Genomic DNA, 27,274 nt, shown 5'->3' with positions numbered 1-27,274 from the left:
TCAACTTTTTCTTATATACAGGGTGGATTTCGACGAGGGACCCTTGCGGAGATATTGCATCGTTGAGTGATACACAGTCGATTTATAATATTTAGATACTTAAACAAAGTAAAAAAAAATACAAAATTCGCTCATTTTTAACTGTGGTGATAACCCTATATTGCATCTGCACATAACGGCAAGATGGCTAGATTAAGGAATCGCCGTCGGGAAAACTCGGGAGTTGTTGCCTCGTTGCCATGATTACATCCCTGACTGACAAACTCTAACCTCCAGAGTCCTGACATTTTTAACAATTTTAGTCCTTAAGACCTAGTGGTTGACCTGCTTTGTTATTTTGGATATTATTTTCAAAATTCTTAGAATTCTTTATTCAATTAACAATTTGTACTTTATAAAGTACATTCGGCCGTATTCTTAGTGTTAATTGGTCCTTTATAAAGTGCGCGACGGTACTTTCTGTATGTTTTCTGTGTGTCAAATATATATGGAGCATACATTTTTGTCGTCGTTGTAACAAGGACTATATCTCCTAAGCACATTAGTAGCATATATTATAACATTTTTTTTTTAAACCAACTAAGTAATACGGTATTTGACTTTTTGTATATGTTTTATAAATTAAAACTACACAATGCCTGTTATCAAATAGAAAAACAATTTTTAAGCTACCTTTACAAATAACAAAGTTATAAAGGTTTGAAATTTCAGATTAGTCAGAGAAGACATACTTGGCATGTGACGTCACACGCCAGTACCGCCATACCTGCTGCATAGAGAAAAGCGTTTGAGAAAGACACAGGTATACAGATTTTTCAAAAAAATCACTATAAATCCAATTTTCAACCGATTTAAATTTTTCTCTTTGCTAAACACTATCCCCCTTATTCATAAACGACAATCAACACCTATTTTAGTTAAAATGCCGCTAAAATTCGTTTGTCCTTATCTGTCACTTCGACATTTGTATTTGTTAGAAAGGGACAAAGCATTTGTTAGTTAACATAGGCTTGTTAAGTTTTATGAATAAGGGGGTAACTGTATATCTATATTTTCAAAATAATATTAAAGATATGGCAAAATCAGTAGTTGTCAAAATACCGTATTAGAGGACTAGCAAAATCTCGATCATGTCACAATGTCGCGTACTCCCGTTTTGTTTCGAAAAAAAGGGAGACACAGGTTTCCGAAAGACAAAACTGTCTCAAAACACAGACATTCATTGTCCCGTAACGCATATTTGCCATAATTAATATCAGGTATTGCGAAATATTCAAAAATAATTGTAATTATTATACATATAAACCGCCTAGCTCACCCAAAAACAGTGACATTTTGACATTTCGAACCTTCTTGCTGCGATAGCGCCTAGAGGCACGAATTTGTCGCTAGAGCGACTAATTCATACCGGTATACGCGATAGCCCTCTTTAGTACCGAATTGTCTATGTAGCAAAATGTCCAATGTCACAAATTGACCAAGAAGGGAAATGTCTGATGTCCTATTAGCAATTTGCCCCATTAGCATAACATCCATAACGCTGAACATCAAGCAATTAGTTCATGTATTCTTATTGAAAGCAGTCAGTCGGAGTAGGAGAATGACCAAAAAGCAAAACCTCAAAAATTAAACAGTTAAACTCAAATCTCTTTACATTGTGACATACCGTCACTACTTTAAAAAAACTCGTAGCTCAAAATAGTCAATTTTCTGAGTGAACTTTATAGACATTACATCAAGGTTAAATTTGTTGACATATTGATTTAAGATACGAGATTTTTTAAAGTAGTGACGATATGTGATATTATAATGTTTTGATTGAACGTATTGCGATTTTAGAGTTCATCTTGGGTTAATTTTAATATTGGGTATTTTATATACTTAGACTTGTTGCTATCTGGCCGTGCTCCTTCATGGACGTTCTACGAATTAGTATTTTTTACATCTTCATACAATATGGACAATACATAATTTGACATGTGCTTTTTAGACCATCTAAAGTCGTGGTCATTTTGATTCATAGATGATACGACATTTAGCCGATTTGCCCTGTTCTTAAACCGGACGCAGCGCGGGCAATGGCAACTTACGGCAACTTGTAAAATTTTGGAATTCTCTGCAGTGTCATAAAACATAGACAAGACGTTCAACACGTCTCTGTCGGCGGACGGTTCGCTGTACAACCTGGGCCGCTTCATCCTCAACTCGGACAACGCGATGGCAATATTCAACGACGTGAGCCCCGTCGGCGCTAACAGCGTGAGTTCAATGGTCACATCAGTAGCGTGGAATGAGAGAAGCGTGACCTATTTCCCTGTACATAACCAGCGCTGCAAAGAGCCAAATATTTCCTATTTACTCGTAAAACAGATTTTAATAATGTCATTGCGTTGGTCACCAATAAACCAAATTTACCGTAATTTAGGTATCAGAAAATTAAGTACGACTACAGCGAAGCAAGTTAGGTATAATTTGCGACTAAGACCTAATTTTTTTTAGGATATAATATGGCCCTTACCAGTGCTGGTTATGTAAGGTTTTACGTGCGGGGAACAAGGGGAATAAGGGTGTTAGGATAACAATGTCGTAGGATGAAACACTGCGCAGTTAGTGTATAACTGAACTGAATAAAGTTATTTCTATTCTATTCTATAACAGGCTTTGCCATACTTGTTATCACAAAAATCTAGGCAACCCGGTGTCGCCGACTTGCGAGACTATATGAATAAAGTATTACCATCATCATCATGAGCAGTTCTTCCCTTCCAACGCTGAACAAAGGCCGTGATAAACGATGATGAACCCCCCACTTGCATCACCTGGTGTATTATGGAAAGTACCTATTACCATGTTGCACAAAATATTAGGCATGCGTTGAACACGTGTTTAAACACGTGTCAGTTCATAGAAGGCTCATTTTAGATGTGATGATGTGTGTGATGGTGGATTGCTGGAAAAAATCCGATAATGTTAAACTTCGGATACTTATGTAGCCTAATTAAACAACGAAAATACTAAAGTTATACAAATTCGAATTGGAGTCTGTGTCTTAACATATACTGAGGGAAAAAAATCTGGCCCTCAAATGTATGCAGTAATACATAATTTGTGTGTGCTGCGTATAGTATATCAGATCCGAGATTGGCATGTGCGTTTCATTCGATCGAAAGTCAATGCAATAAACTTTTATGTCTTAAAAATATGTTTTATCGCTAACTGCGTTTCTTATCGAAATACTTTTCTTTTGGCAGCGAATAAAATCGAAGTGATAAACTCGAGACCGAACGAGAACCAAGACTTAATATCAACGACTTTCTGAAGACGCTCGTCACCGAGAATACGGCTAACTCGGACAACACACTCAGGTAGAACTTAGGAAGCATTCTCGTTTCATTTTTCGCCTTACCGCACGTCCAATGCTGGGCACAGGTCGCCCAAGTAAAAAAGTAACTGGCAGGACCTTTGCACTGTTGTGTTTTCGGCGTGGAGAGTAAGACAGCCGGTGAAATTACTGGCACGGAGGTATCTCATCTTAGGCCTCTAGGTTAGCAACGCGTCTGCAATACGCCTGGTGGTTGCAGATGTTTATGGCGGTGGTGATCTCTTACCATCAGGAGACACACTTGCTCGTTTGCCATCTAGTTGCATAAAAAAAAGTGAAAAGGGGTTGAAACGTGAGATTCAAAATTAAAAAATAATAGATACATCTACAAAATGACAGCTTTCTAGCACTAACAGTGTTATAGGATTGCCTGCAAAAATCTGATTTGAATTTACGGTTTAAGTTTTTTGTAGTTTTTTCATAGTTTGGCCAAAATTATTTTTCACAACTCACTCGCGATATATTTTTTAACATACTAGACGAATGAACAGAGACGGCATCACATTTATCTGTCACATAAAATTGACCACATGACAAGTGAACATTAACACTTTATATGACACTTTTTATCATTAATAGATGGGTGCCCGTCGTTGTTATTATTATCTTATCCTATATTATATCGTGTGTCCACAGTGTGGCGAGTGGGACGCTATCGCAGAAATCGCAAGATGCGTTGCCGGGATTGGACTTGATATCCCAAGAGGGTAGCAACCCTCCCCCACCCACTTCCTTCTATGGCAGCATAGCTAACAACAGAGGTAATTAATTCACTCACACAGTGTAGGTCGATTCACAATTTCATAAGAGTTGGCACGCATGAATTGAATGAGTGAACGATGAAATATGATAGATTGGATAATCGATAATCGTGTTTTTAGACAATCTCTTCTCCTAACCGTCCCTACGCAGTGTAAATAAATTAGCAAAATCTCAAATCACAATTCGCTGAATGGCCCTAATATTATTAACGAAATGGTATTATTCCTAATGATTTATTGATCATTAGCTGTAATTCTAATCATTGTTTGAATGAAATCTATATGAAATTAAATACTCAATTAAGTAAATTAGACCAACAATATGGCGACAATGATCCATGCGGTCTTTGATTAGGTGAGAGATTCGACAAGGGGCAAAGCGCCTAATCTACGCGGAATAGGAGCTCCGCGGTCGACATTCATTACGGTCGTTATCGTTAGGACAAGTAAAATAGAGGAATTAAGAAACCGGGCATAAGAAAATAGGTATAACGTAGATTCGGGTGCTAAAATAGGCCTAATGAATAGCTAGGAAAAACAATATTTTCCTTTTTGTAAGGCTAGTGAAATAGTTACGACGTATATTCGGAATACTAAAATTAGGGCTAATGATAGTGAAAATACAATACAATACAATAGTAGCCCGATTTTTTTTATCCTACGGAGAACCTTTAAGATCGTCTAGGGGCCGCCTTTAGGCTCAATACCCAACTCAAATAAACCCAACTAATTATTAGTTTTCAGACGATCCTGAGCCCTATCGCGCCGGAGTCCTATCAGCCAGAAACCCCTGCAAATGATTGGGACAACAACACGTGGATGCCTGTAAGTTCTAGAACGTCACCTATGGCACCTAGGGCACCTACGGCCACAAGTGGCGAGAGACACCACTGGCACCAACTCGCAAATTCTCTTTACCGATTTTTAATTATAAAACCCTTGGCTTAATTATCAATCTTCGCCCGGTTATTCCCCTGGTAGACCTTAATCACATTCCTCATCTTGGCCTATACATGTCCCATTGCAGGGCACAGGCCTCCTCTTAGAACGAGTGGGCTTAGGCCGTAGTTGCCACGCAGACCCAATGCTGATTGGGAACTTCACACACAATTAAATTTCTTCACTAGTCATGGTAAATTTCAATTGTAACTTCGCACATGATTTAAAAAAAATCAGAGGTGCGAGCTCGAGCTCGAACTGACGACCCTCTGCTTGAGAGGCCATAGGTCAAACATAGTCAAACGTAATAAGAGCCTTATTACACTAGCGATGTGCGGATGAGTTGAAGAGGCGAGCGCGTAATGAATAGGGTATATTAGGCTAAGCTCCGCGCAGGGGGCGACACTAGCACAAACCGTAAAGAAACCGCCATGACAACGTCAGTTATCTTTATTTTTGTCGCCATGATAGATCATGATCAAAGAGTATTATTATAATACCTATAGAAATCATGACATAATTTATGAGTAACAAAATAAATAGCCCCTTTATAATTGAACATGAACAATTTTATATATTCACATTTCCAAAATAAACTTTAAATTAAAACACAATCTGGTTGAATTTTAAAATGAGAAAAAATCGAATTATTTCAGTTTAATTTTTAAAGGTGCGAATGATTTATATAGAATATGATATTACCGCATTCTACGGACATTTAAGATACTCAAAAAATATAAACCATAAACATATGGTATGTGCTAGTGCTGCACTCTGACGGGATAACAGTTTTGCCACTATAATAAATTTCCCTATTTTGCTGCGACGCTCACGGATAAAGTTCCGTCTGCTACAGTCAATGGCGTCCCAGCCCAACGACGTTCGAAACTCCCTGTGCACCATTCCTCTTGATTAAATTTATTTGACGGATAAATGTGATGCCTTCTCTGTTTGTTTTGTTCGAATAGACTGAGACGGCATCACATTTATCCGTCAAATAAAATTAATCAATGGGTGGTGAAAACAGCCCCTTAATGTTCCATGTTTGTCACAGCCAGTAGTGCCGGTGGGTGTCCCGGCGCCGGTGCCGCCGCCGGCGCCGCTGCCGTTGCCGGTGCCGGTGCCGGCGGTTGCTGCCGGTGCCGCCGCCGCCGCCGCGCGCGTTCGTGGACGCGCCTGCCTCGCCGCCGCACCAGCCGATCATTATACCGGAGAACGCCGTCTATCCGAGAGTGAGTGTCGTAGTAGTGTCAGAGAGATTCTAGTCTCTTTGTAGCATCCACACAGCTAATACAGTTAGCAGCAGATGTGGGTGAGCAGTTACGCTCAAAAACTTCCACTGAACGTAGCTATAGTTACATATCGTCACTACTTTGAAAAAAGCTAGTATCTCAAAATCAATGATCGTTCCGAGTGAACTTAATGAACATTGTTTTAAGGGTCAATTTTGTTGACGTTTTGATTTGAGATATGAGATTTTTTTCAAAGTAGTGACGATATTATGTTTAGTTTTAGTTTTGTAACTAAGGGTTTTAGTTTTGTAACCATGAACCCCTGTATTATTATTGCTCTTTTTATGTAATTTTTTCTTTAATTTTATACTGTAGTTTTTAAGTATTATGTTTGGTAATTATTTTATTTTGAAAAAATGACTTTCTTTCAAGTTTCTTGCGGTGTTTTGTTCAAAGCAATAATGGTTTTTCAGAAAGCGCTGGTAGTTAAAAAAAATGACGTGTAAAAGTGCCCATTGCGGCCTATTTACTGAATAAATGATTTGAATGATCTACACACGATTCTAGCCAAGGTAATAAGAGAGTGTTCATTTGAGCACTACAACTGCTTATCTACTTCTGCTGCTGACTGTACTAGGTTTACTGGTAAATATACTAAGGTATTAAGAAGCTGCTATATAAAACTTAAATTTTTGAGATTGGGTTTTGACAAGTATTAAAACCTAATCTCAAAGAAGACGTATTGAAACCCTCTTATCTGGCTGTTTTCTATATGTTAGTGTTTGCCTGTGGTACATTACAATTTTTATTCATCTCTGTATCCAGAGGCAAGCAAAGTTCAACGAATAAGCAGGTTCCGTCCGAGGTACTAGCACAGGTCGACGAGTATATTAGGGTAATCGGAATCCAGGGAAAAGCAGTTCACAGCGTTATACGAAATGTATAATAATATTATGTTACGAGGATGGAACGGATTGACAATAGTGAAAGTTGGTTGACAGTTGACACTAAACTTGACCACAGATAAAAAAATAAAGAGGGTGCCACATGACAAAGTCATGAACCAATCAGCTATGTGGTAGCACTTTATCGAATTGTGACGTCATCAACCAAAATCTTTTTAATAATTAATTTTGAAAAAAGTAGTGAACTAAATGAAAAATATTGAAATTAGTTTCTTATGATTGACTTTTCTATACAAAAAAAAATATAAAAACCATGGGTAATTTTTTTTAGACATCCCCAATTGTGTTTGTTTCTAATAATTGTGCTACAATGGCCTGTTGTTGGTTGCACGAGATTCACCGACTTTGAAAACAAATCTGGCATAAATTAAATACTTAAATATTTCAGGTACCGGAAATACCTCCAGTGGATGTGGATCATCGAGGTATCTTACCCCCGCCACCTCCGCCCCCCGTTTTACCCCTTTTAGGACGTAAGTACCAGACATAATTATTGCCTTTTTTTATTTAGTGTCCGAATGAAACGAGATGTGTAACCGAAATCGAATTTCGAATCAATTCAGCCTTTACCGAAATCAAAAGTTAATTCGAGGACTACTTATTCTAATGCATGTTTTTAAACTTGTTTATTTTAGCTTTTGTAAATGTGTACTGTTTTCATAGAAGCGATTGTTCAACAAATTGTTGCATTTAAAGCATCGTACAAGCTTTTAATAGCCGAAACTGTTAAGTCTAGAAACCTGCAATTTGGATAGAAGACTCCTTTACAAAACCAGCGTATTCTTCATTCTTTCACGAGAGTGAATCCGGGAATATATGCTAGTGATACATTTATTTGTATGGTGGTAAAAAGTTAAGTTATAAATAATTATTTTTGCCCCAGCACTCGAAACGCGCAAAGAAAATGGTAAGAACTATGATTGTTTCGTCGCTTTTAAGTCATGACATTTCTTTCTCTTCCTTTCTTTTTTGAACGTTCACAGTTCACTGTCGCAAACATACGTTCGTTAATTTGATGACTACGAATTTGTAGCTCATGTCATTAGTTATATGTAGATCATGTTAATAGTTAAGTTTCGACCATACCGTAGCGCAATGGAAGACAAAGGAGAATGAATGAAATGAACTAGTGACTGTAAAAATCTCGCTGCCATTACATGACATGTTCTTGTGCGCGTGACATCAACTCTGGTGGCATTACCTATATTTCTCGTGGTCATACCTACTATTAATACTGTAACGTCAGCTTAGTTAATACATTATAGCTAGATGCTTATTAAAGTATAGTAGCGAGGGTCCGCATTGTTACGAAACTAACAGGTGTCTAGCGCCATCTTAATAGGGTTTAAGTGGTTCTGGCGTTACAGATATGGAAGATGTGGACCACAGATTGCTCCCGTTGCCGCCGCCGCCGATGCCACTGCCTCCCACCACTTCTGCTAACAGGCATCCTGTCGTTCCGCAAGGTACATGTTACTTAAACAATGAATAACCTCCATTGTTATACCCTAGATACCATTCTTGGTCTAAGTATATCCTAAGACTATTACAAGCCCAATACGGCTAGGTTGCGTTATTCTGCCTTGGAGCTCTAGTGGCTGCCTTACTGCTCCCTCATCAGAACCGAAATACCATTCTTGATTAAAGTACACCCTAAGATAACTTTATCAAGCCCAAAAAAAGAACATAATTGTTTAAATATTTCATTGTACGGAACCCGCTCCACGCGATCGTGAGTTCGACTCTCACTTGCCCAGTTTTATTCGAATAGAAGCTACGACCAATAATCGCCATCGTCAAGATTTCAAAGTGTGTATCAATGTGCATGTGAACATTTCCGCCGATACCAGTTACGGTGCAATCACCAGCACCAATATATACAAAGCGTGCAATAATTATCTGATAACGACTTAGAAATAGCCTGTGGCAGATGGTAATTTGATAATGCCCTAAGCATATGTCCACTTGTTTTTTGTATCCTGTACCCGTTGGCTGTTTGCTGCAGTTGCTATATAGCGTTGGTTGTTCAGATGTCGACCACAGGAACCTGATATCGCTGACGCACCAGCCGCCGCGGCTGCCCGCGCCGCGCGCCGTGCCGCCCCCTATCAATTTGGACCAGGTAAACACTGATTATTACTTAGACTACGTTATTGTTATTACTTTTATTGTATACTAAATGTGGGAACGTACGAAGGAAAACCAACTTTCTCGAATGAAAGTAAAAAAGTTAATTAAAATGTAATATAGAAAGCGGTGGTAGCAAAGAACAGAAAACACATCTAGCAAGGCTCACCCGATCGTTAAGCAGCGTTTCCAACGATAATGTGCATATTAAATGATATTGTAACGGATAACTCACGTCTTAAACCGAGTTTAGCTCGACATGTCGCGCGAGCAGAGCGGTGGCGCGTAGTGTGCGTGTTGCGGCAGCCGCCGAGTCGCGTTCGCGTGCTCCTGAGAAGAAGGGCTACGAAATAGCCCGAAACATGTCGAGCTAAACTCGGTTTAAGACGTGAGTTATCCGTTACAATATAATTTAATATGAGTGAGTCTCACGGTAGTTTTATGTTCGATAATGTGCATGGATGTGTTGCGAGGAATATTTATTTCATTAACCAATAGAAGTAACGTTTCATTTACCTCGGCTCGCTCTGCTCAGATGTTTCCACCAGAGATGTGCGGCTTTCTATTGGTTAATGAAAAACTCATTCCTCGCAACACAACCTCGCACATTATTCGTGGAAACGCTGCTTTATTCAACCTCTTTTACCCAGTCGCTCGTCCCATTCACTCCACAGAAGTCTTCGGTCATTTGATCCGGTCGCTTACATCAATTATTCGTCCACAAATCCACCTTAATTCTCATATATGTTGCCTTGACTCGCGACTCCGTCTGCAAAGAATTCGTTTATCGTTACCTCGCGGAAACTATGCAGTTTCCGGGGTCAATACTATCCTATGTCCTTCCCAGGGTCTTAAACTATGTCTATACCAAATTTACCTTTTGTAGAAGAAATTGAGAAACTTATTCTTTTTTTGAAAAAATGTTAAAACCTCTTTTTTTTCCTAACTTAGAACTGCCTAGTTGTTAGCCAGATATATTTGATTAGCCTTTTATATTCAACACTATTCTCCAGGACTACAGAGTACCGCCGATGGTTGCGCCGACTGACATCGTGGAAAGCGTCGATATGGATTTGTCGGAAGACGAGGACCAACGTAAGATATATTTGAATACTAACATTATTATTGACTAGCAGAACCGACCTTGCTTCTACATTGATCATATTTAAGTTTTTAGTAGTTCCTTGCGGTGGTTGTTAGCTATTTCATTAAAATTGGTTTATCCGTTTTTAAGATATTAAACTTTGAAATTATGACAATGTCGGGGGTTTGTAACTTTTGTAAATTTGTTTAGTTTGGTTATTTATTTACGTAGACGTGGCGAGACTTCTTCCGCATTCTCGCTTCCGTCGTAAATGATTTATGTGTTAAGGCGCAGAGTACCTTTTTGCGCATTTGTATGCAACCTAAAGAAACGTATCTTCATAGCAAATTCAAGGAGTATTGCTGAAATCAAATGTTCACACGCAAAAAGATACTCTGGGAATAGAGGGATCTCTTTCATGGAAGATATGCCTGGGGACCAGTCATTAAGAAAAAAGTTAGAAGTGTTTTTAGAAACTTCAATAGCATGACGTAGAACATGATTGACATCACCAGCATCACGTGCGTTGTAGCGGTTTTTCTATAGGATGACTAGGTGTCGCTACGTTCGCCACAAGACCTTTATTAATCTATCAATGTGCTTTCAGAAGGTATGTATCCCAACCAATCATCAGCAACCGAACACCGGCGACACAGCTTTAACAACAACAAAGTCCTCGTGGGCGGAGACAACGGTAAAACTGAACACCATAACCTCATCCGAATCAACAGTTCCGACTTCGAAGAACGGAAAGAAAAGGAACAACCCCACTCCGCCCCTGTCATACCACGAATGCTCAACCCTTTTGATAACATGCCGCCAGACCTGAAGTCCTTCAACCTACCCTTTCAAAAGAACTTCAGCGAGGAAAACATCCAAGAAGACGCGTACGACGAAGATTTGAGGAGTCGAGGCATCAAAAACCCTATGCCTTTAGAAAGGAACCCTTCCCCTCCAGACTATGAAGAGTTCCCTGAGGATTGGAATAACAGAGGACCGAGGTTTGTGAATCAGAGGTTCCCCAGGAATTGGGGACCCAGGACTAATATGAGGCCCGGGTTTCCGCCTCAACAGTTTTGGCCCAGGAATGGGCCCCGACCGCCGAATCGGTGGATGGGACCCAGACCGCAGAGATTTTGGTGATTGTGTTGTGTAGTGACTATTGAAATCAACTTGTGAGTGACGATATGATCGTTTTTCAACCTAATTGGCGCAAAGACTGTTCGAAAAACTTCTATGCAATTTTAAAGTTCTTATAGGTGTAGTTGTCATCAGTTACTGACTGTCGCTTTTGTGCCCTTAATAAATGGTCAAGTGGAAGGAGTGTACAGAACAATCGAGAAATACTTCTGTCTCGTTTTAGTGGGGCTGTATCGAAATAGTCTAGTTAGCAAGAAAGGGATGCTTATAGCGACGGCGAGCAGCTTGTACAGAAATAGATTTGACAACATGTAAAAAATTATGACAGCAGTTTTATAATTTTAGGCTACCTTTTTAAACTCGGTTAATGAAGTTTATTGATACCGGCGCAGTTTATCCGACAGAACTGATGTTTACCTTTCAGAAAAATTCCAGTGATCTAGCCAATATTTTGTTTATTATGTTATACAAAATGGCAATGTTTGCCAAAATTTCGGCAATAAAATAGCTAAATTAAATAAAATACCTAGCAGCTAATTAAATAGGCCATTTTAGATCTCGAAGTGCGCGAAAGCGCTTGCATCAATAATCCTTCTATTGAATTATAGAAATGGATTGTTTAGTATTTTGACCAGATTCTGTAAATATGACAGTGAAATTGCCATTTGGTGATATGCTACGTTAAAGGGATACATTGCTAAGTTAGAGATATAATATTAAGGTTGTCGTCGTTCAATATTGAAATGCTGCTAAAATGTACATTGAAACTAGAAATATTTATTCAAAGCGTTTGGAAGATTTTTTTTATTAGATCATGATGTATTAAAACCATTTCATTTGGATAGTTGATACTACCAATTAATTTATACACTTTTTGTGTGCCTCTAAACGTGAGTTAATAGATAGATATTCAGTAGGTAAATAGCAAGCTGTGACGTCATTTTTTTGCAGACTCAATTCACTATAAACTAAATTTTATAGTAGTGTTCTAGGCTAAGTATAGAGGCTTTTTGTTTTGGGATTATTGGATAGTTTCAACTATCTAATGGCATACAAAAACTGTCATTTGATTGTGATCGCGAGTGTCAGAAACCTAAGACAATACGGCCTCTGGTCTATGTTATTTATTTCACGTTTTTGTCACGTTTATGATTGGTTTAACAACTAAGTGAGCCAATCGCAAGCAAGAACGAAAGGTCAAACGGACCTCTCGATACTAACGCCATCTAGCGATATATCGCCAAACTAAAAACCATCATTCAACTGGTTCGATTGTACTTAGGCCAAGCAGTACACATTCCTTTATTTATGGTAGGTTTTTTTTATGAAGTTTTTAAGTCCCAGTTTACTTTGAAATTTACAAGTACATTTACACGACGGCCCAAAGAAAAGTGTTTAAAATAAGAGTTCTAAATTGTTTATATGTATATAGGCTCTAGGTGATGTAATATTTAAGTACTAAATAGTGTACTGACGACCACCTTAAGACTTCCATCTCTCTCTTATGTAATCGCGTTCCCCTCGGCAGCCATTTTAAAAAGGGGCCACTTATTTTCTCAACATCGTATCTGACCACAACTTTGTTTTAAAATCATCCTTATTTCGAAATGCACAGTTTTCATTATGTAAGTCCACAATTCGGATAGATACGAGGTTTAAAAAATAAGTGATCGAAATGAGACTTGTTAAAAATGCGCGCAGTTAGACAGCAATACTTGTTAAAGACCGAATGTATGTAAATAATATATTTGAAGAGTTTTATTGAAATCACTGCTGTGGTTTTCTTTGTGTGGATTCAGTAGACATTAAATTCTTTGTCGATACTTTATCAAAAGTGACAGTCCATGGTGCAGTCAATCCAGAAAGTAAGCGACTGTACATTGACAGTTTCAATTATTACTGATATAATAATTACTTTTGATGTTTATCGATTTATTGGAGTATGCAGGGTGTTCAAAGAGTTATTGACATGAAATTTTGAGCACTTTGTCTATTGTGTTGTGTTTGTCAACTGTATGAATCATACAACACTTTATTTTCTCGATATATTTCCTTCTAGTCTACATATAAATCCTCTATTGTTTTGGAAGTTGAAGACTAGATTAATGTTTTTGTTATAATTATAAAATGTAGGATTAGGGTTGGGATTTACATTGAAAGCATTTTAATATTTTGACTTAGCGCAATCATGATATCGGAGAGCAAAACTTTCTGACACAATGTACACTCGCCATTATTAACATCGTAGCAGTCTAGGTGCTCATTTGAACACGCAACCGTGTTAAGGTATTCTTGAGCACCTAGGCAGCTCCGACGTTTATGTAATCAACTGTACAGTGCTATTTTACCCATAGCGTTCGGTAAACTCAATGTTTCTAGCTATTGCCCTCTGCGTTTTGATGCTATAGAAGTCTTCACATCTATAGATTATGAATAGGCGGCATTATAAGCTAAGAGCAATCTTTACAGACACGACAAATGCCAGTATGCCAGGTTTGGAGAAAAGTCAACAATAATTGCTTTCAATCATAGTAAATACATATTATATACTACATTATTCTTCGTGCGTACTCGTCATATAATAGTGCTAAATGTAAAATAGAAACTCGCTGCTTATTGTCACGAAAAATAATAGGTTGACACTTTAGAATTAAAAATAAATTTTGCTTTCTGCTTATAAAAATAAAGCTTAACAATAAGGTTGTATATTATTTTGTCTCTGTAGATGATTTATTGGAAATTTAGACGATTTTATTAGATTTATTTTGGATTGCCTACTATTGGCTTTGTTAGTCTTTTTTTGGTTTTGGTTGTCTATATCTCGATCTCTTCAAATACATTTGCGTTCGTTTATAATTTCTCATTTCCAATAAATACATCGTTATGAATAGAATCTAATGAAAAATAGGTTTTTGAGTAACCCTTATATTTTTGATACCATCGTCATAAGCTTTTTTGGGAGAAAATAATAAATTAATTAATTCCTTTAGGTGCTTAAAATTAGTCTGGGGTGTTTTCCAACTTTAAAGTGATTGTAGGACAAACTACCATGTTGGCGCCCATCCAAAATGATTTTGACCCGCTAGAAATTAAAAAAAAAAACCCTATGTATGCTTTTTACTTCTGTGAGAGTTGTATTGCCAAAAAATGGTCAAGAACCGTGATTTTATGGACGCCTTATGTTGCATAGTTACGGGGGTTATAATTTATCGATAAGTGCGTAATGACAATTCCCAATTAATTTCACTTCTGTTCAGATTAAATCCTAATGCGAAAATCTTATTTCTTGATATTATATCAAGACCTTTTATGCAGATCGTATACCTTGTAAACATTGAAGGATTACGGATCCCTTACAATTGGTAGCGTCTCTACGCTATTGGCCGCAAGCTACCCCCAACGCCAGAACTCCGTCAATCCATACAAGAGAGTACACCTAGTCACCAACCAATATCTGACACAATAAAGGGTGCATAAATATCTAATTTGACTCCTTCTAGGGCCGGTAGGACTTGTCAGATATTTTTGCAGGGGGCAGTACCAGTGCTCACCACTGCTATCGATTAAAAATACCTCTGTTCTCGCTCATTGTTTTCGAAATTGGAGAAATATTAGGTTTTTTTTTGTCGCACTATGAACATTTTAACTAGCTCGATTTACGCTTGCCCGTAAATTGTGTTGAATCGGCTCACATATCGTAAATAGCCGTTCGTGTAGCGTGTTATTAGTAAACGGGTTGAGCCAGATTTAAAACTTGGCTTGACACGCTGCCGTGTCTCTAGATTGTAGCGTCGTATTAATCATCATCATCAGCCGGAAGACGTCCACTGCTTAACAAAAGCCTCCCCTTGGAACACCACAATGAACGATTATTCGCCAATTGCGTCCACCGGTTTCCCGCAACTCTTACGATGTCGTCAGTCCACCTGGTGGGAGGCCTGCCGACGCTCCGTCTTCCGGTTCGTGGTCGCTACTCGAGGACTTTTCTCCCCCAACGGTTATCTATCTGGCCCGCCCATTGCCATTCTTCAACTTTCATATTTTCTAGCTATGTCGGTGACTTTAGTTCTTCGACGAATTTCCGTAAACGTCTCTTTAATAGTGATTGTTTAATAGGTATACCTATTTTGTTAGGGTTCCATATCTCAAAATATCGTGATGGTTTTATTATTTTCGGCGGTTTGACACTAGAATCTCTGACTGCTATTTACACCGTCGGCGTCGACGGTAAATATGGCGGTTGCCAAACTAAAGTGTAGAACCGGGTCCTTATCGGCTCGCATAATTGTTTAAAGGCACAATGTAATGTTTGTCATAATCATAGCATAACTCTTCTCTGAATCTATGAATTGTCCCAAATTGTTATATTATAAAACAAACCTAACCTAACCTATACGTTCTAAATTTTTTTTTTAAAAGTTAATGGTTTTTGTGGGAAAAAATGATGACTAATAAATATTATGACAAAAATAATGCGACTAGATACGAACCCTGTTGAATCTGTTGCCTAGTTATGTGGTCTTTGGCAACGCGTCCACGGCTGGCGCAGGCACAAAGAGACGGCTGTAGTTGCCTCTGCCGTAGCAAGCTCTGCCTCTAAGTTATTTTATTCCCTGTTCAACCAGTTGTTACAACTTGATTTGTAAGTCGTTTTTCTATAATGTTAAAAGTCACGAAAACTAGTTACCCTTTTTGACTGCCGTTTCGTCTTTTTCAATCTTACTTAACAGATTTCAAAAGAAAGAAGGTTCCTATTTCATCCGTGTGCGTGCATTCTTGCATACAATTTTCATCGATGATTTCGACAAGTATCATCATCATCCCAGCATATAGGTCCCACTGCTGGACACAGGCCTCCTCTCAGGATTAAAGGGCTTGGGCCGTAGTTCCCACGCGGGCCCAGTGCGGATTGGGATCGACAGGTACTGGATTTGGAAAATTCACTTTCGTTTGCAAGGTTATTCCTACCGCCGAGTCGGTATCCCATAAATTGACTATCACGCTTGTCAATGTCCCTGACCCTCGTTCTTTTACGTATCTCATTTTCGCTGTAACATGTTCATACATTATCATATTTTAACATACTTAGCCGTGTTACTAACTCTATTTCTGCGTCGGTATACCCCACGAGAACGTTCGTGACACACAATGCTAGTAAACGGAAAAGAATGATTGGTTTTTTGGAGTCTTTTTGTATTTTTTATTTCAACTTCAAATTTGTTACTTTTACGGGTAGTGCTGCTGCTTAAGTAGCATAGTAGAAATAAGCAACCTGAGATATGTATGCATAGGAAAATTCGTGTTTAGATTCCTGTCCAGCAGTGGCGTAGGGGTTATAGCACGCAGCACGGATTGCTGAGGAACTGGGTTCGATTCCCAGTGCCGGTCTCTTTCTGGTTTTTCTGTGCATCCATGTCTCAGTTTGTATTTTCGATATGGGAACGGGAAAGAAGTTAGCGCTATTGCGCGCTCGCTTACACTGCCAGTTCTACCCACTCCAAAGGCCTGTACTGCCTTTACTATAAGGGCACACGTTGCCCGTGCCCAGGGCCCCCAACTCGGGGGGACCCCCAAAAGGCCGATATATTCACTTTTTTCTAATTTATTCCGACAAGAAGTTATTTCATCACACTTGAAACCCTCGACCTTTTGTTCTTGTCATGAAACCCAAGGTCGGTCGCATGAGTCATTGCGCGTACTAATACTGCTGCGGCTGCTCGACCTGCAGGAGGGCCTGCGTCCGCACGTCAGGCACATGCTGCGGAGGGGGAGGGCGGCGGGGGGCTTTAAATAGGGCTGGGGGGCCTTGCCTTGGGCACGCGGCCGTGTCCTTATGGTAAAGACGATACTGCTTGTACTAGCGGAGGGACTGCACGGCCATGCGACAGAGTTACTTCCTTTAAATATGTTTATTCAATCTTTCTGCAGTCGAACATACTGATTCATGTACCAGGACCTTTTAATAATCAATTTCACTATGATTACCTTGACAAAAGTATGGAATATCAAAATGATTAGTAGTACAAAGGTTCCACCCAGGTACATGGTGCGGTTTTTTGACTGTACCCACTGTTGGGGTTGATTAAATTAAAAATTAAAATATACGTCGCACTGCTGGGCACAGGCCTCCTCTCGGAACAAGAGGGCTTGGGCCATAGTTCCCACGCGGGCCCAGTGCGGATTGGGAACCTTTAATTTTTAATTTAATCAACCCCAACGGTAGGTACAGTCAACCTATAGGCTGGGATGATGAAAAGCGAGTTTCTATTTTATTTAGCACTATGTCCAAAGCAATAGAGGATTTAGGTATAGTAGAGGAATTGAAGTATTCGTCAATTTGGTGTCGTTGAAAGTAATCAGTAATCAGTCATTTATTTGCTCAAACATGGTATGTACCTGTATGTACAGATAGTTGTTATAGGTTTATGAAGCAAACAAAAAACAAAACAAAAGAGACTTGAGGTCTACGTATAGTAACTCAAAAAGATCGCTTTCATCATTTCTTTCCCTCAAAGTGTAGTAGATACTAGGGTAGAAAGAGATGATAAGTGATCGCGAGCGTCCGCACGTTGGTATTATGCGGATTCCGATTTTTAAAATCACGCCATTCTGAAGTAGCGAAAATTTGTGCTGAATTAGAAATTCAAAATTTTGTAGTTAGCAACGCACAGATTTTTACTACAGAAGGATGTTCTCGAATGACATGGTTTAAAAATTGGTCGGCCGTAGGACCGCTGTCCACTTTTGGAGTAAATTAAAATTCGAATTAAATATGGGACCGCCTTGTCATTTTGTCACACATAACGATACTGCCGTCTTAAAGCAAAGGGCGGTATTTAAAAAAAACACGAGATAGGTATTTATGCCATTGGTAGTATTTTTTATGTAAAAGGGGGAAAACAAGTATGCAGGTCACCTGATGGGAAGTAATCAGCGTCGCCCATGGACACCTGCCAACACGACGGTTATCACAGGTGCGTTGCCCTTTGAGAGACTGATAGGGTCGTTTTTTAAAGATCCCTAAGTTGTACCGCTCCGGAAATGTAAGTCATTGTGTTTCAGTTCAGATGGTATAAATAACTCAAGTATTTTTTTTTTGAGATACAGCCTTTTGCCTTAAGAGCACAGTATAATACAGTATGGTGCAATTCTAGGTATAGGCATATAATAGCAATCGCAATTACCTATAATTTTTACTTGTTAAACTTTATCAAATGTCAGTAAAGAGTTGGTGAATGCGATTGAGATTCCGCCCGCGTTGGACAATCCGTCTGATGAAACTGGCTTTACGAAGTTCGAACTTCGTGTAGTGCCGTCCCGTTCACGCTTATAGCGTTTCATAGGAGTAAGAGGGACGGTAAGATACAAATATCGAATTTCAGAGCACAATTTTTGCGCGACTATGCGATCAAACATAGTGTGACAACTCCTAGCGGCATCTAGTGAGCAAGTATAGAAACTCCAACCCAATCCTACATCGCACTATCAAATTTTGTCAACTCTGACGCATATACATAATAATATACAACGTCCGACGCTCTTCCTTAGGACTTCAGTCCCCAGAACAAAGGAGCCTCTCCCACCAAAATAGCGTATTTTTTCCAAATTATAGGGAAAATCTATATAAACTTCTTAATAGTGTGTTTTTATGGGATACAAAATTAATAATTTGAATTTTTCAAAATGTTTTTCTTTACTTCATCGAGCTAAAATACCAATTTTGTATCCCATAAATACTACTATTACAGATGTTTACACATATTTTCCTTGGGATACTCTTCCATACAAGCAGAGAGGACCGAAGCCGTGCTCTGAATCACTTATTGAATCAGGCGTTACTTTGCGGAGGTCCATATCAATGGAAGGTCGCGGGTGTGCAAAGAAATTCTTTTACTTCATCATAGAATCAATAATCGTCATCATCCTCATTATCATATCAGTTGTAGGACGTCTACTGTTGGACATAGACCTCCCCCATAGACCTTCAGTTGCTTCGATGGGAGCGGCATACATCCACCGTGAACCCGCGGCTTTAACATCTCGTTAATGGACTGTCGCGACACTTCCGCGAAATGTATATTGTCTATGGCAATACCTTTAACTCTATGGTAAGTAAGTCTATGACTTCCTGCTCTGTCGATCTGTCATAGTTCAGTTGGCGCGCTCGCGAGAGTGACTTTTCTAGTTAATGTTCAGTATTCAGTTTACTAGAGTCAGTGTCGTGTTCTGGAATAATGATCACATCGCGGGCGACGCAGCTATGAAAGCTAAGTACTATAATAAGTATACCAAGTGCCAAGTAGCATTATGGGTGCCTTAGATTTATCATATACCTACATTAACCTGTAATAACCAAATGTCCGATAGAGACAGATATCTTGATAATTGTGGTCTGTGTGACCAATGCTTTGACTCCTAATGTGAGTAGTTAGTGGCTTGTCCACCTGGCGCCGAGACTGAGGTCTCAGAATATGAAAGCGATTCCCATGTTAGACTAACTCTTCATGGTCCCTGTGGATATGAGGGGGGAGCTGCTCCACAGTCTGCCTTGCAGTATGAGCACAGTGGGTGACCTGCGGCGATCCCACTGGATGTTTAATATACAGGCTCCGAGAGTGCCGATATAAGCACATATATCGCTAGAAAGAAAGCATATGTTTGTATCTACATAATTGTACATAACTTAACTGATGATGATAACCATATAAGTTCACTAGGTAAACCTAAGACACCTATTAGGGCTCCATGCAGTGGAGTCATACTTTATCTACTCCAACAGGTGGTGAATACAGTAAAGCGAAGCAGACTAAGTCCACGGAGCTGAACACAGATGGCCTGACTAGGAGTATACAGGTATGAGTCGCAATCTTAATCACTTGCATACTATAATGAGAATACATAGAGTTGATGCATTGTTCAACCAGGGCAAGTGTCGCTGCCCTGTCTATGTAGGTACGTTAGGTAATAATGTAACGGCCTAGGATAATAATCGTGGCGACAAATGGTGGAGATGAGCTGGGATTATAAGACTCAAATTTAACCATAAGTAAGTTGAATAATGCATTGACTGACTAATTAAAATTTAATTGAAATAAAAGCTCATTGCAAGTTTGCGACTCACAGCGACATCTGTTGTTCACTCCTGAAACTAAGTTTTAATTTTGACCTAAACATGTACATACATACCTGTATATTGTATAGAATAAACAATTTGTAAAGGAGTTTCTTAAAATAAGCCTAGTTAAACAACTAATTATATGTACATAAGAAATACCTATAAACTATAAAACATGCAAATTATAATTTCGAGAGTAATATAAGATCATGACGATCATCTGAAGAAGGCGAAAATGACTTGCTTGCTGGCGGGTGCGAGCCTCGTTTTGTGCCGTCCTGCTCACGTTAATAGAATTTAATATGAGAGCGAGCGGGACGGTGCGATCCGGACCTCGATTCTAGAATTTCTTAGTAACCAGCGGGTTACGTTGGTTAGGTCAGTTACACATGAACAGAAACTGACTTATCCCTTTTTAGAAAATTAATCGTGAATAGTAAATGGCATTTCAAATTGCATAGAACTGTACTCTCAAATAAATCTAGTAAAAATATGAGATTGTTTACTAATACGTATATTACCAATATATTACGCTTGATTATATTAGTCCAATTTTAATTCTATAATTCCACATTTGCTGTCATGTATGGTATGGTAAGTGTGCAATGTACCTAAAGGTCGTTATGTTGGCATTACTGGCAATATTTTATCTCTAATAGGCTAATAGTTTAGGATATGAAATACTAGAAACCGGAAGTAAAAGCAAGCTCCAATGGTGCATTTCTCTACGAAAGATTTAGGTCAAGTACATTATAATGCATCACTATTGGATTTTTACGACAAATCAACTAAGAAAGTTAATACGCACACTTGCTATTAAAAAATAAATCCTTAATTTTAGCAATATTAACAAGTTAATAACGTGAGATTAAAAGTTTGATATAAAAAATTAAATTGTCAGAAAGACGAGCGGGAAAGGCGCGGCCATTTTTTCTTCTCTCTAGTTTTCACCACCGAACCGACGACGGCTGAAAACGTGAAAATTTTACTTAAAGTGATTACAGTGGAAAAAGTTGTATAAAACGTGAAAATAAACACCTAGCGAGTGTTGTATTATACTTAGGTAAGTCTCATAGAACGTTTTACTATATTTTACCAAGTTTAAAGCCAAAATCGCTACGCGTGTACATGGCTGATGGAAACCAGCAATTTTACTAGGAGATTACTCTTGAACTACGACTCGATGATCTGTGTAACAAATGAATAACGAGTGTTTTGTATGTGTTTTGTTCATTACTGGATTAGTAACAAAATAGCTTCTGTGCGTCGCGTTATTCGTCTTTGAGTAGACAAGTAGATAGCTTAGCGCGTAAGCGCACACACAAGTTACAAGTTTAAGTTCAGAAAATAAGTCTAAACTTTACTAAGATCATTATTAGTTTAATTGAATCTTGTTTGAACGTGTTTAAGATGACGATTACTACGATTTCTGTTTGCTGCCCAGAACAAACTTAGGTACCTGCCTACCTATGTAGATAGCTTACTCTCTGTGGGTTTCTTACGGAATAAAGACCGTGTGGTCGAATGTTCTAGTTCGAATCTAAGAACAAAATTTATCCCGATTTTAAAGTTTTAATATTGTGATGTTTCAAAGTTTAAATGTTACACATAATACTTAAAGGGCATACACATTACGCGAGAACGCTGCCACTGCCGCCAACGATAAGAGGAATTAAGGAGGATAATTCTAATTCGATTCAAATACATAAAAACTTCACGGATACGAGCGTGCGAACGTCATTTCATTCGGCATAGACCAAGGTATGTTTTAAGTCATACTTATTATTAATTTGAGAATACTACGCAATGATTTCATTTACCGACGGCTCACAAAGTGTTAATGTTTACATTGCAATTTATAAATAAGTACTAGTCGAAATAAAATACAATGATGCGTGACATGCATAAGTGACGGTATATAACTATGTACCTATGTATAACGACTACTAAACAAAATCTAAGTCTAATTATTTCTGATGTAGCTGTTACTCATGTGTGTGAATATTTAAGTGCAACACAGTGAAAAGTCAGTTTGAATTAATGATAACAAGCCATACAAGTAAGCAAGTGTTGCCACATATGAAAATAAAAATTCAAGTAGTAGAATCTTGGTGCAAGCTTATAACTTATAAGAGAATTATTTTACGTCAAGTAAACTATATCATTATTCATCATTATTAATCATTATTTTAATTTTTGCCATTCTACTGTAATTTACATTATGAATACTGTGTCGTTATAAATAATAAATAATGTGATTACTTACATTACATCCACAATTTCACATTCATTTATCATATTAGCAATGAGTACAGTCAGATGCAATTTCTCACTTCAAAAACTTTAATATATTATTCTGACGATGCCAAATTGTTACCCACAATTAGGTAAAACTTAAGACACTGGCCAGCAAGTCATATACATTTTTTTAATGATTCATTATTTATGTTTGCATGTTATTATGGTGTTAAATTTAATTTCAGCATTCTACTTAACCATTATGGAAGAAATATTGTTAACTCGTTTGTCCACATTTGTCAAAGAAATTAAATGTTTATCAGAACAAGCTCTCAATCTCTGCATTACGTTAGACAACAACAATTTGGATAATGCCAAGGTGGTTACAGCTAAATTAAAGTCTATTTTGTCTCGCTTCACATCTGAACTGTACAACTACTTCAACACATGCAATAACCCGAACCCGGACCAAATTTCTGATTTTACAACCGATCAGTTGCAAGGAGAGGTAGTGTTGGCTGAACTCGAAACCAAAATAAAGTTGAAGTCTGAGGAAACCACAACATCAAGTAAAGAAAACGCACAATCATCATACAGTAAGCTTCCAGATCTGACTTTGCCGGAGTTTAGTGGCAATGTACTTGAATGGCATCAGTTCTGGGACCAGTTCACGTCAAATATTAACCGGAGAAAGCTGAACGACGTTGACAAGCTGCTGTACCTCAAGGGTTCACTGAAAGGAGATGCGGCCAGACTTGTGGATGGATTTGATACCACAAATAAAAGTTATCAAATTGCTGTCAATGCATTAAAGACAAGATATGGAAAAGAAAATGACATAATATATGCACATCACAAGGCCTTGAACAACGTCAAACGAGCTGAGAAAATGGAAGACTGCCGTGGAACGTTGGATGAAATTGAAAGACACTTGAGGGTGCTCCAATCAATGGGAGAGAACACCAGTTCCAATCATGTGCGATTCCTGCTTATGGAGAAATTCCCTAGTGAAATAATATACGAGGTAAAAATTAGACTGGGGTCCGATGGGAAGGAGACCGTTGAAGATATCCGCAGGCAACTGTCCATAATTATTTCTGCTAAGGAGGAATCGCAAAGAATGACACAGGAGAAGACCACGAGTGAGGCACCACAATATACAGTGGAAACTTTGCATGTCAAGGAGAAAACGCAACGGAGGGAATTCAGGAAAAACAAACCTCATAATGCAAAGCCTCAAAGAAATCACTTCACTTCACTTGACAACAAGCCTGGAACTAGCCATTGGAATTCAAGACCAAATAAAAATTATACACCAATGAAGAGAAAATTTGAACCTAAAAAGGAGACCAATGGAAGGTTTTATGGCCAAAAGAAAAGGAAGTGGTCATGCATTTTTTGCGGAGAAAACCATTATAATGTCTACTGTGGGAAAGTTAAAACCATTGAAGAAAGAAAAGCCAAATTGAAGAACAGGTGTTTCAACTGCTTTCGAGAAGGACACTTTCTTCAACAATGTGAACTCAAGAAGTTTTGTTACAAATGCTCTTCAAAGGGACTTCGACTTCGTCACCATAAGGCATTATGTCCTAACAACTTTACAAAAAGGGAGGAAACAGAAAAGCCATCTACAAGCACCAGCGTGATGCATGTAGGCATGAAAGGCCCTACTGTACTTCAAACAGCTGTAGTTATGGTGAAAGGTGAAAATGGAAGGTCGAAAAGGTGTCGCATTTTACTTGACTCAGGAAGCCAACGGAGCTATGTGACTCGAAACATTGCTGAAGAACTGCGACTAAAAACCGAAGAGGAAAATCACCTTTTCATCTTTACCTTTGGAACCAAAGTACCTCAAGAACTGGATAGCCCGATTGTAAAGTTGAATATAGAAACACGCACTAATAACATTAAAACATTGTTTGCTAATGTTGTCCCATCAATATCTCATAGCGTTCCCTACATGGATCAGAAACTAAACAACTGGAATCACATAGAAAATTATGTATTTGCTGACGATGGATCATTATCTGATAGAGTTGATATCCTAATCGGTAACGATTATTATTATTCGCTCATGGGTATGGGAAAAATACAAATAAAGGAAGACTTATACTTAGTAGAATCCGAGTTAGGATGGATACTTTCAGGAGTCTCAAGAATGACCGCAAATAAATCCTGCGACGACTTGTCAGTAGTAACATACTTCCAAGCATCCTGTGAAACCAGACTAAACCGACCGGACGCACCAATAGACAATGGCAACTTAAAGTGCTTGTGGGACTTAGAGTCAATTGGGATCACCGACTCGCCCAAAATGGATCGAGATGTAGAAGCCATCAAACATTTTAATGAAACCACTGAAAACAGAGACGGTAGATACTATGTAAGTTGGCCATGGAACGAATATCCACCGCATATACCATCAAACTTTGGTTTGGCGTTCGGACGCTTAGTCAATTTAGTCAAGAGGCTAGATGCTGATACTCTGCGGAAATATGATGAAACATTAAAGGACCAATTAGAAAAGGAAATTATAGAAGTAGTACCTATCACACAGGCAAATGAAGAGAGCAATCCAATCCACTACCTACCTCATCACGGAGTTTCGGTACCTGGTAAATCCTTACGCATTGTATACGACGCGTCAGCCAAAACCAAAGACAACAAGTCTTTAAATGAACATCTTCATTGTGGCCCAATGTTGTTGGAAGATTTGACAGGTTTAATTTTAAAATTTAGATGCTACTCCATTGGAATCACAGCGGACGTTGAAAAGGCGTTTTTACAAATTGGACTTAAAGAACAGGACAGAGATGTGACAAGGTTTCTATGGCTTAAAAATATCCATAAGGCAGTAAATGAAGACAACCTTATGTACCTGAGATTCACGAGGGTTCCATTTGGAATCATCTCGAGTCCGTTCATGTTGAACGCCACTATAAAACATCACTTGTCAAAAGCTGAAAGCGAGAAAGTCAGAAAACTAGCCAACGATATATATGTCGACAACATTGTGACTGGAGCCAACAATACACAAGAGGCATTAGATTTATACTGGAAGTCTAAAGAAACATTTCAACAAATATCGATGAATTTAAGAGAGTGGAGCTCTAACTCCGAGGAACTAATGCATAGTATTCCTGATGCTGCTCCTGATAAAATTGTCAAGGTTTTAGGTTTGGACTGGAACCTGGAAGATGATACGCTTCACCTAAGGACTAAGGTACTCAACAATGCTAATACCAAAAGAGGTATTTTGAAAAGCATCGCATCCATTTATGATCCATGTGGATACACAGTACCCACGTTGCTATCTGCTAAACTACTGCTACAGGACCTATGGAAAATAAAAATAAAATGGGATACACCATTGCCCCAGGATATTGTTGATCAATGGAATGAAATTAAAGGAAACTTAGACGAAGTTAAAGAAACAAGTTTGACCAGACGCTACCTGAAAAATTCTCAAAACAATGATTGTCAGATTCACTGCTTCTCGGACGCCTCCACAAGAGCGTATTCTGCTGTGGTTTATATAGTAGGAAAGAATGAAAAAAGTTTTGTCATAGGAAAGTCACGCCTAGTGCCAATAAAAGACCAAGAGAATTTGAAGATACCACGACTTGAACTCTTAGGTGTACTTATTGGAAGTCGTTTGATAAAATACATAACAAAGTTCATTCACTTCAAGATAACCCAACAAGTACTCTGGACGGACAGTCAAATTGTGATCGACTGGTTCAATTCAAGCAAATTATTAACTCCGTTTGTAGCGAGAAGGCTTGAGGAGATTAAGAGAAATAAAGACTTGATTATCAGATATGTTCCTTCAGAATTGAATCCTGCTGATGTAGCTACCAGACCAACAAGTTTGAAGGAAGATAGACAAAGATGGTTGACCGGACCAGATTATCTGCTCGATGAGCCTGGTAAGTGGCCTGTAAGCACGGCTAGAGAACATACTCTTTTGGTTGGGGAGTGTCTATCGAAGACTGAAGAAGCTCGAGAAGATCCTGAAGCAATAGAAAAACAATCTAAAAACAAGAAGTCATTGAACCACGAGATAGTACACTAAAAGAAATTAAGAAAATACAAGCCGAATACTTTCGAGAAGAAGTAGACGGAAAAGAAACTAATCTTAGTCGGAATTTAGGCCTATTTAAAGATATCGATGGCATTTTACGGTGTAAAGGTAGACTTAAATATGCTGAATGGTCATTTGACAAGAGGTATCCGATGATCATACCTAAAGACTGCGATTTCACAAATAAACTCATTAAAGACACACACG

At 38.5% G+C, this 27,274-nt stretch overlaps 2 protein-coding genes across 2 annotated transcripts in view; both read left to right on the top strand.

Annotated features, from left to right (window-relative positions):
- Positions 1 to 14,329, top strand: part of LOC141440212 (uncharacterized) — a 30,102-nt gene extending 15,773 nt beyond the window's left edge. The window contains exons 12-19 of the mRNA XM_074104675.1: positions 2,138 to 2,259; positions 4,888 to 4,968; positions 6,144 to 6,314; positions 7,668 to 7,752; positions 8,647 to 8,745; positions 9,310 to 9,401; positions 10,420 to 10,501; positions 11,098 to 14,329. Of these exons, the coding sequence (XP_073960776.1) occupies positions 2,138 to 2,259; positions 4,888 to 4,968; positions 6,144 to 6,314; positions 7,668 to 7,752; positions 8,647 to 8,745; positions 9,310 to 9,401; positions 10,420 to 10,501; positions 11,098 to 11,633 (1,268 nt within the window). The 3' untranslated portion in view covers positions 11,634 to 14,329. The remainder of the gene's footprint in view (positions 1 to 2,137; positions 2,260 to 4,887; positions 4,969 to 6,143; positions 6,315 to 7,667; positions 7,753 to 8,646; positions 8,746 to 9,309; positions 9,402 to 10,419; positions 10,502 to 11,097) is intronic.
- A 7,394-nt stretch (positions 14,330 to 21,723) lies between these two features.
- On the top strand, positions 21,724 to 27,058 carry LOC141440143 (uncharacterized). Its single transcript, XM_074104609.1, has 3 exons — positions 21,724 to 21,808; positions 22,367 to 22,506; positions 23,229 to 27,058. Exon 3 carries the CDS (start codon positions 23,246 to 23,248, stop codon positions 27,056 to 27,058), a length of 3,813 nt encoding a protein of 1,270 aa, XP_073960710.1. The 5' UTR covers positions 21,724 to 21,808; positions 22,367 to 22,506; positions 23,229 to 23,245.
- Positions 27,059 to 27,274: the final 216 nt, after the last annotated feature.

This window comes from Choristoneura fumiferana, chromosome 22, assembly GCF_025370935.1.
Source record: "Choristoneura fumiferana chromosome 22, NRCan_CFum_1, whole genome shotgun sequence".
Classification (NCBI taxonomy): domain Eukaryota; kingdom Metazoa; phylum Arthropoda; class Insecta; order Lepidoptera; family Tortricidae; genus Choristoneura; species Choristoneura fumiferana.
The sequence above is the reverse complement of the archived record's forward strand: the minus strand, read 5'-3'. Positions and strand labels throughout refer to the sequence as shown.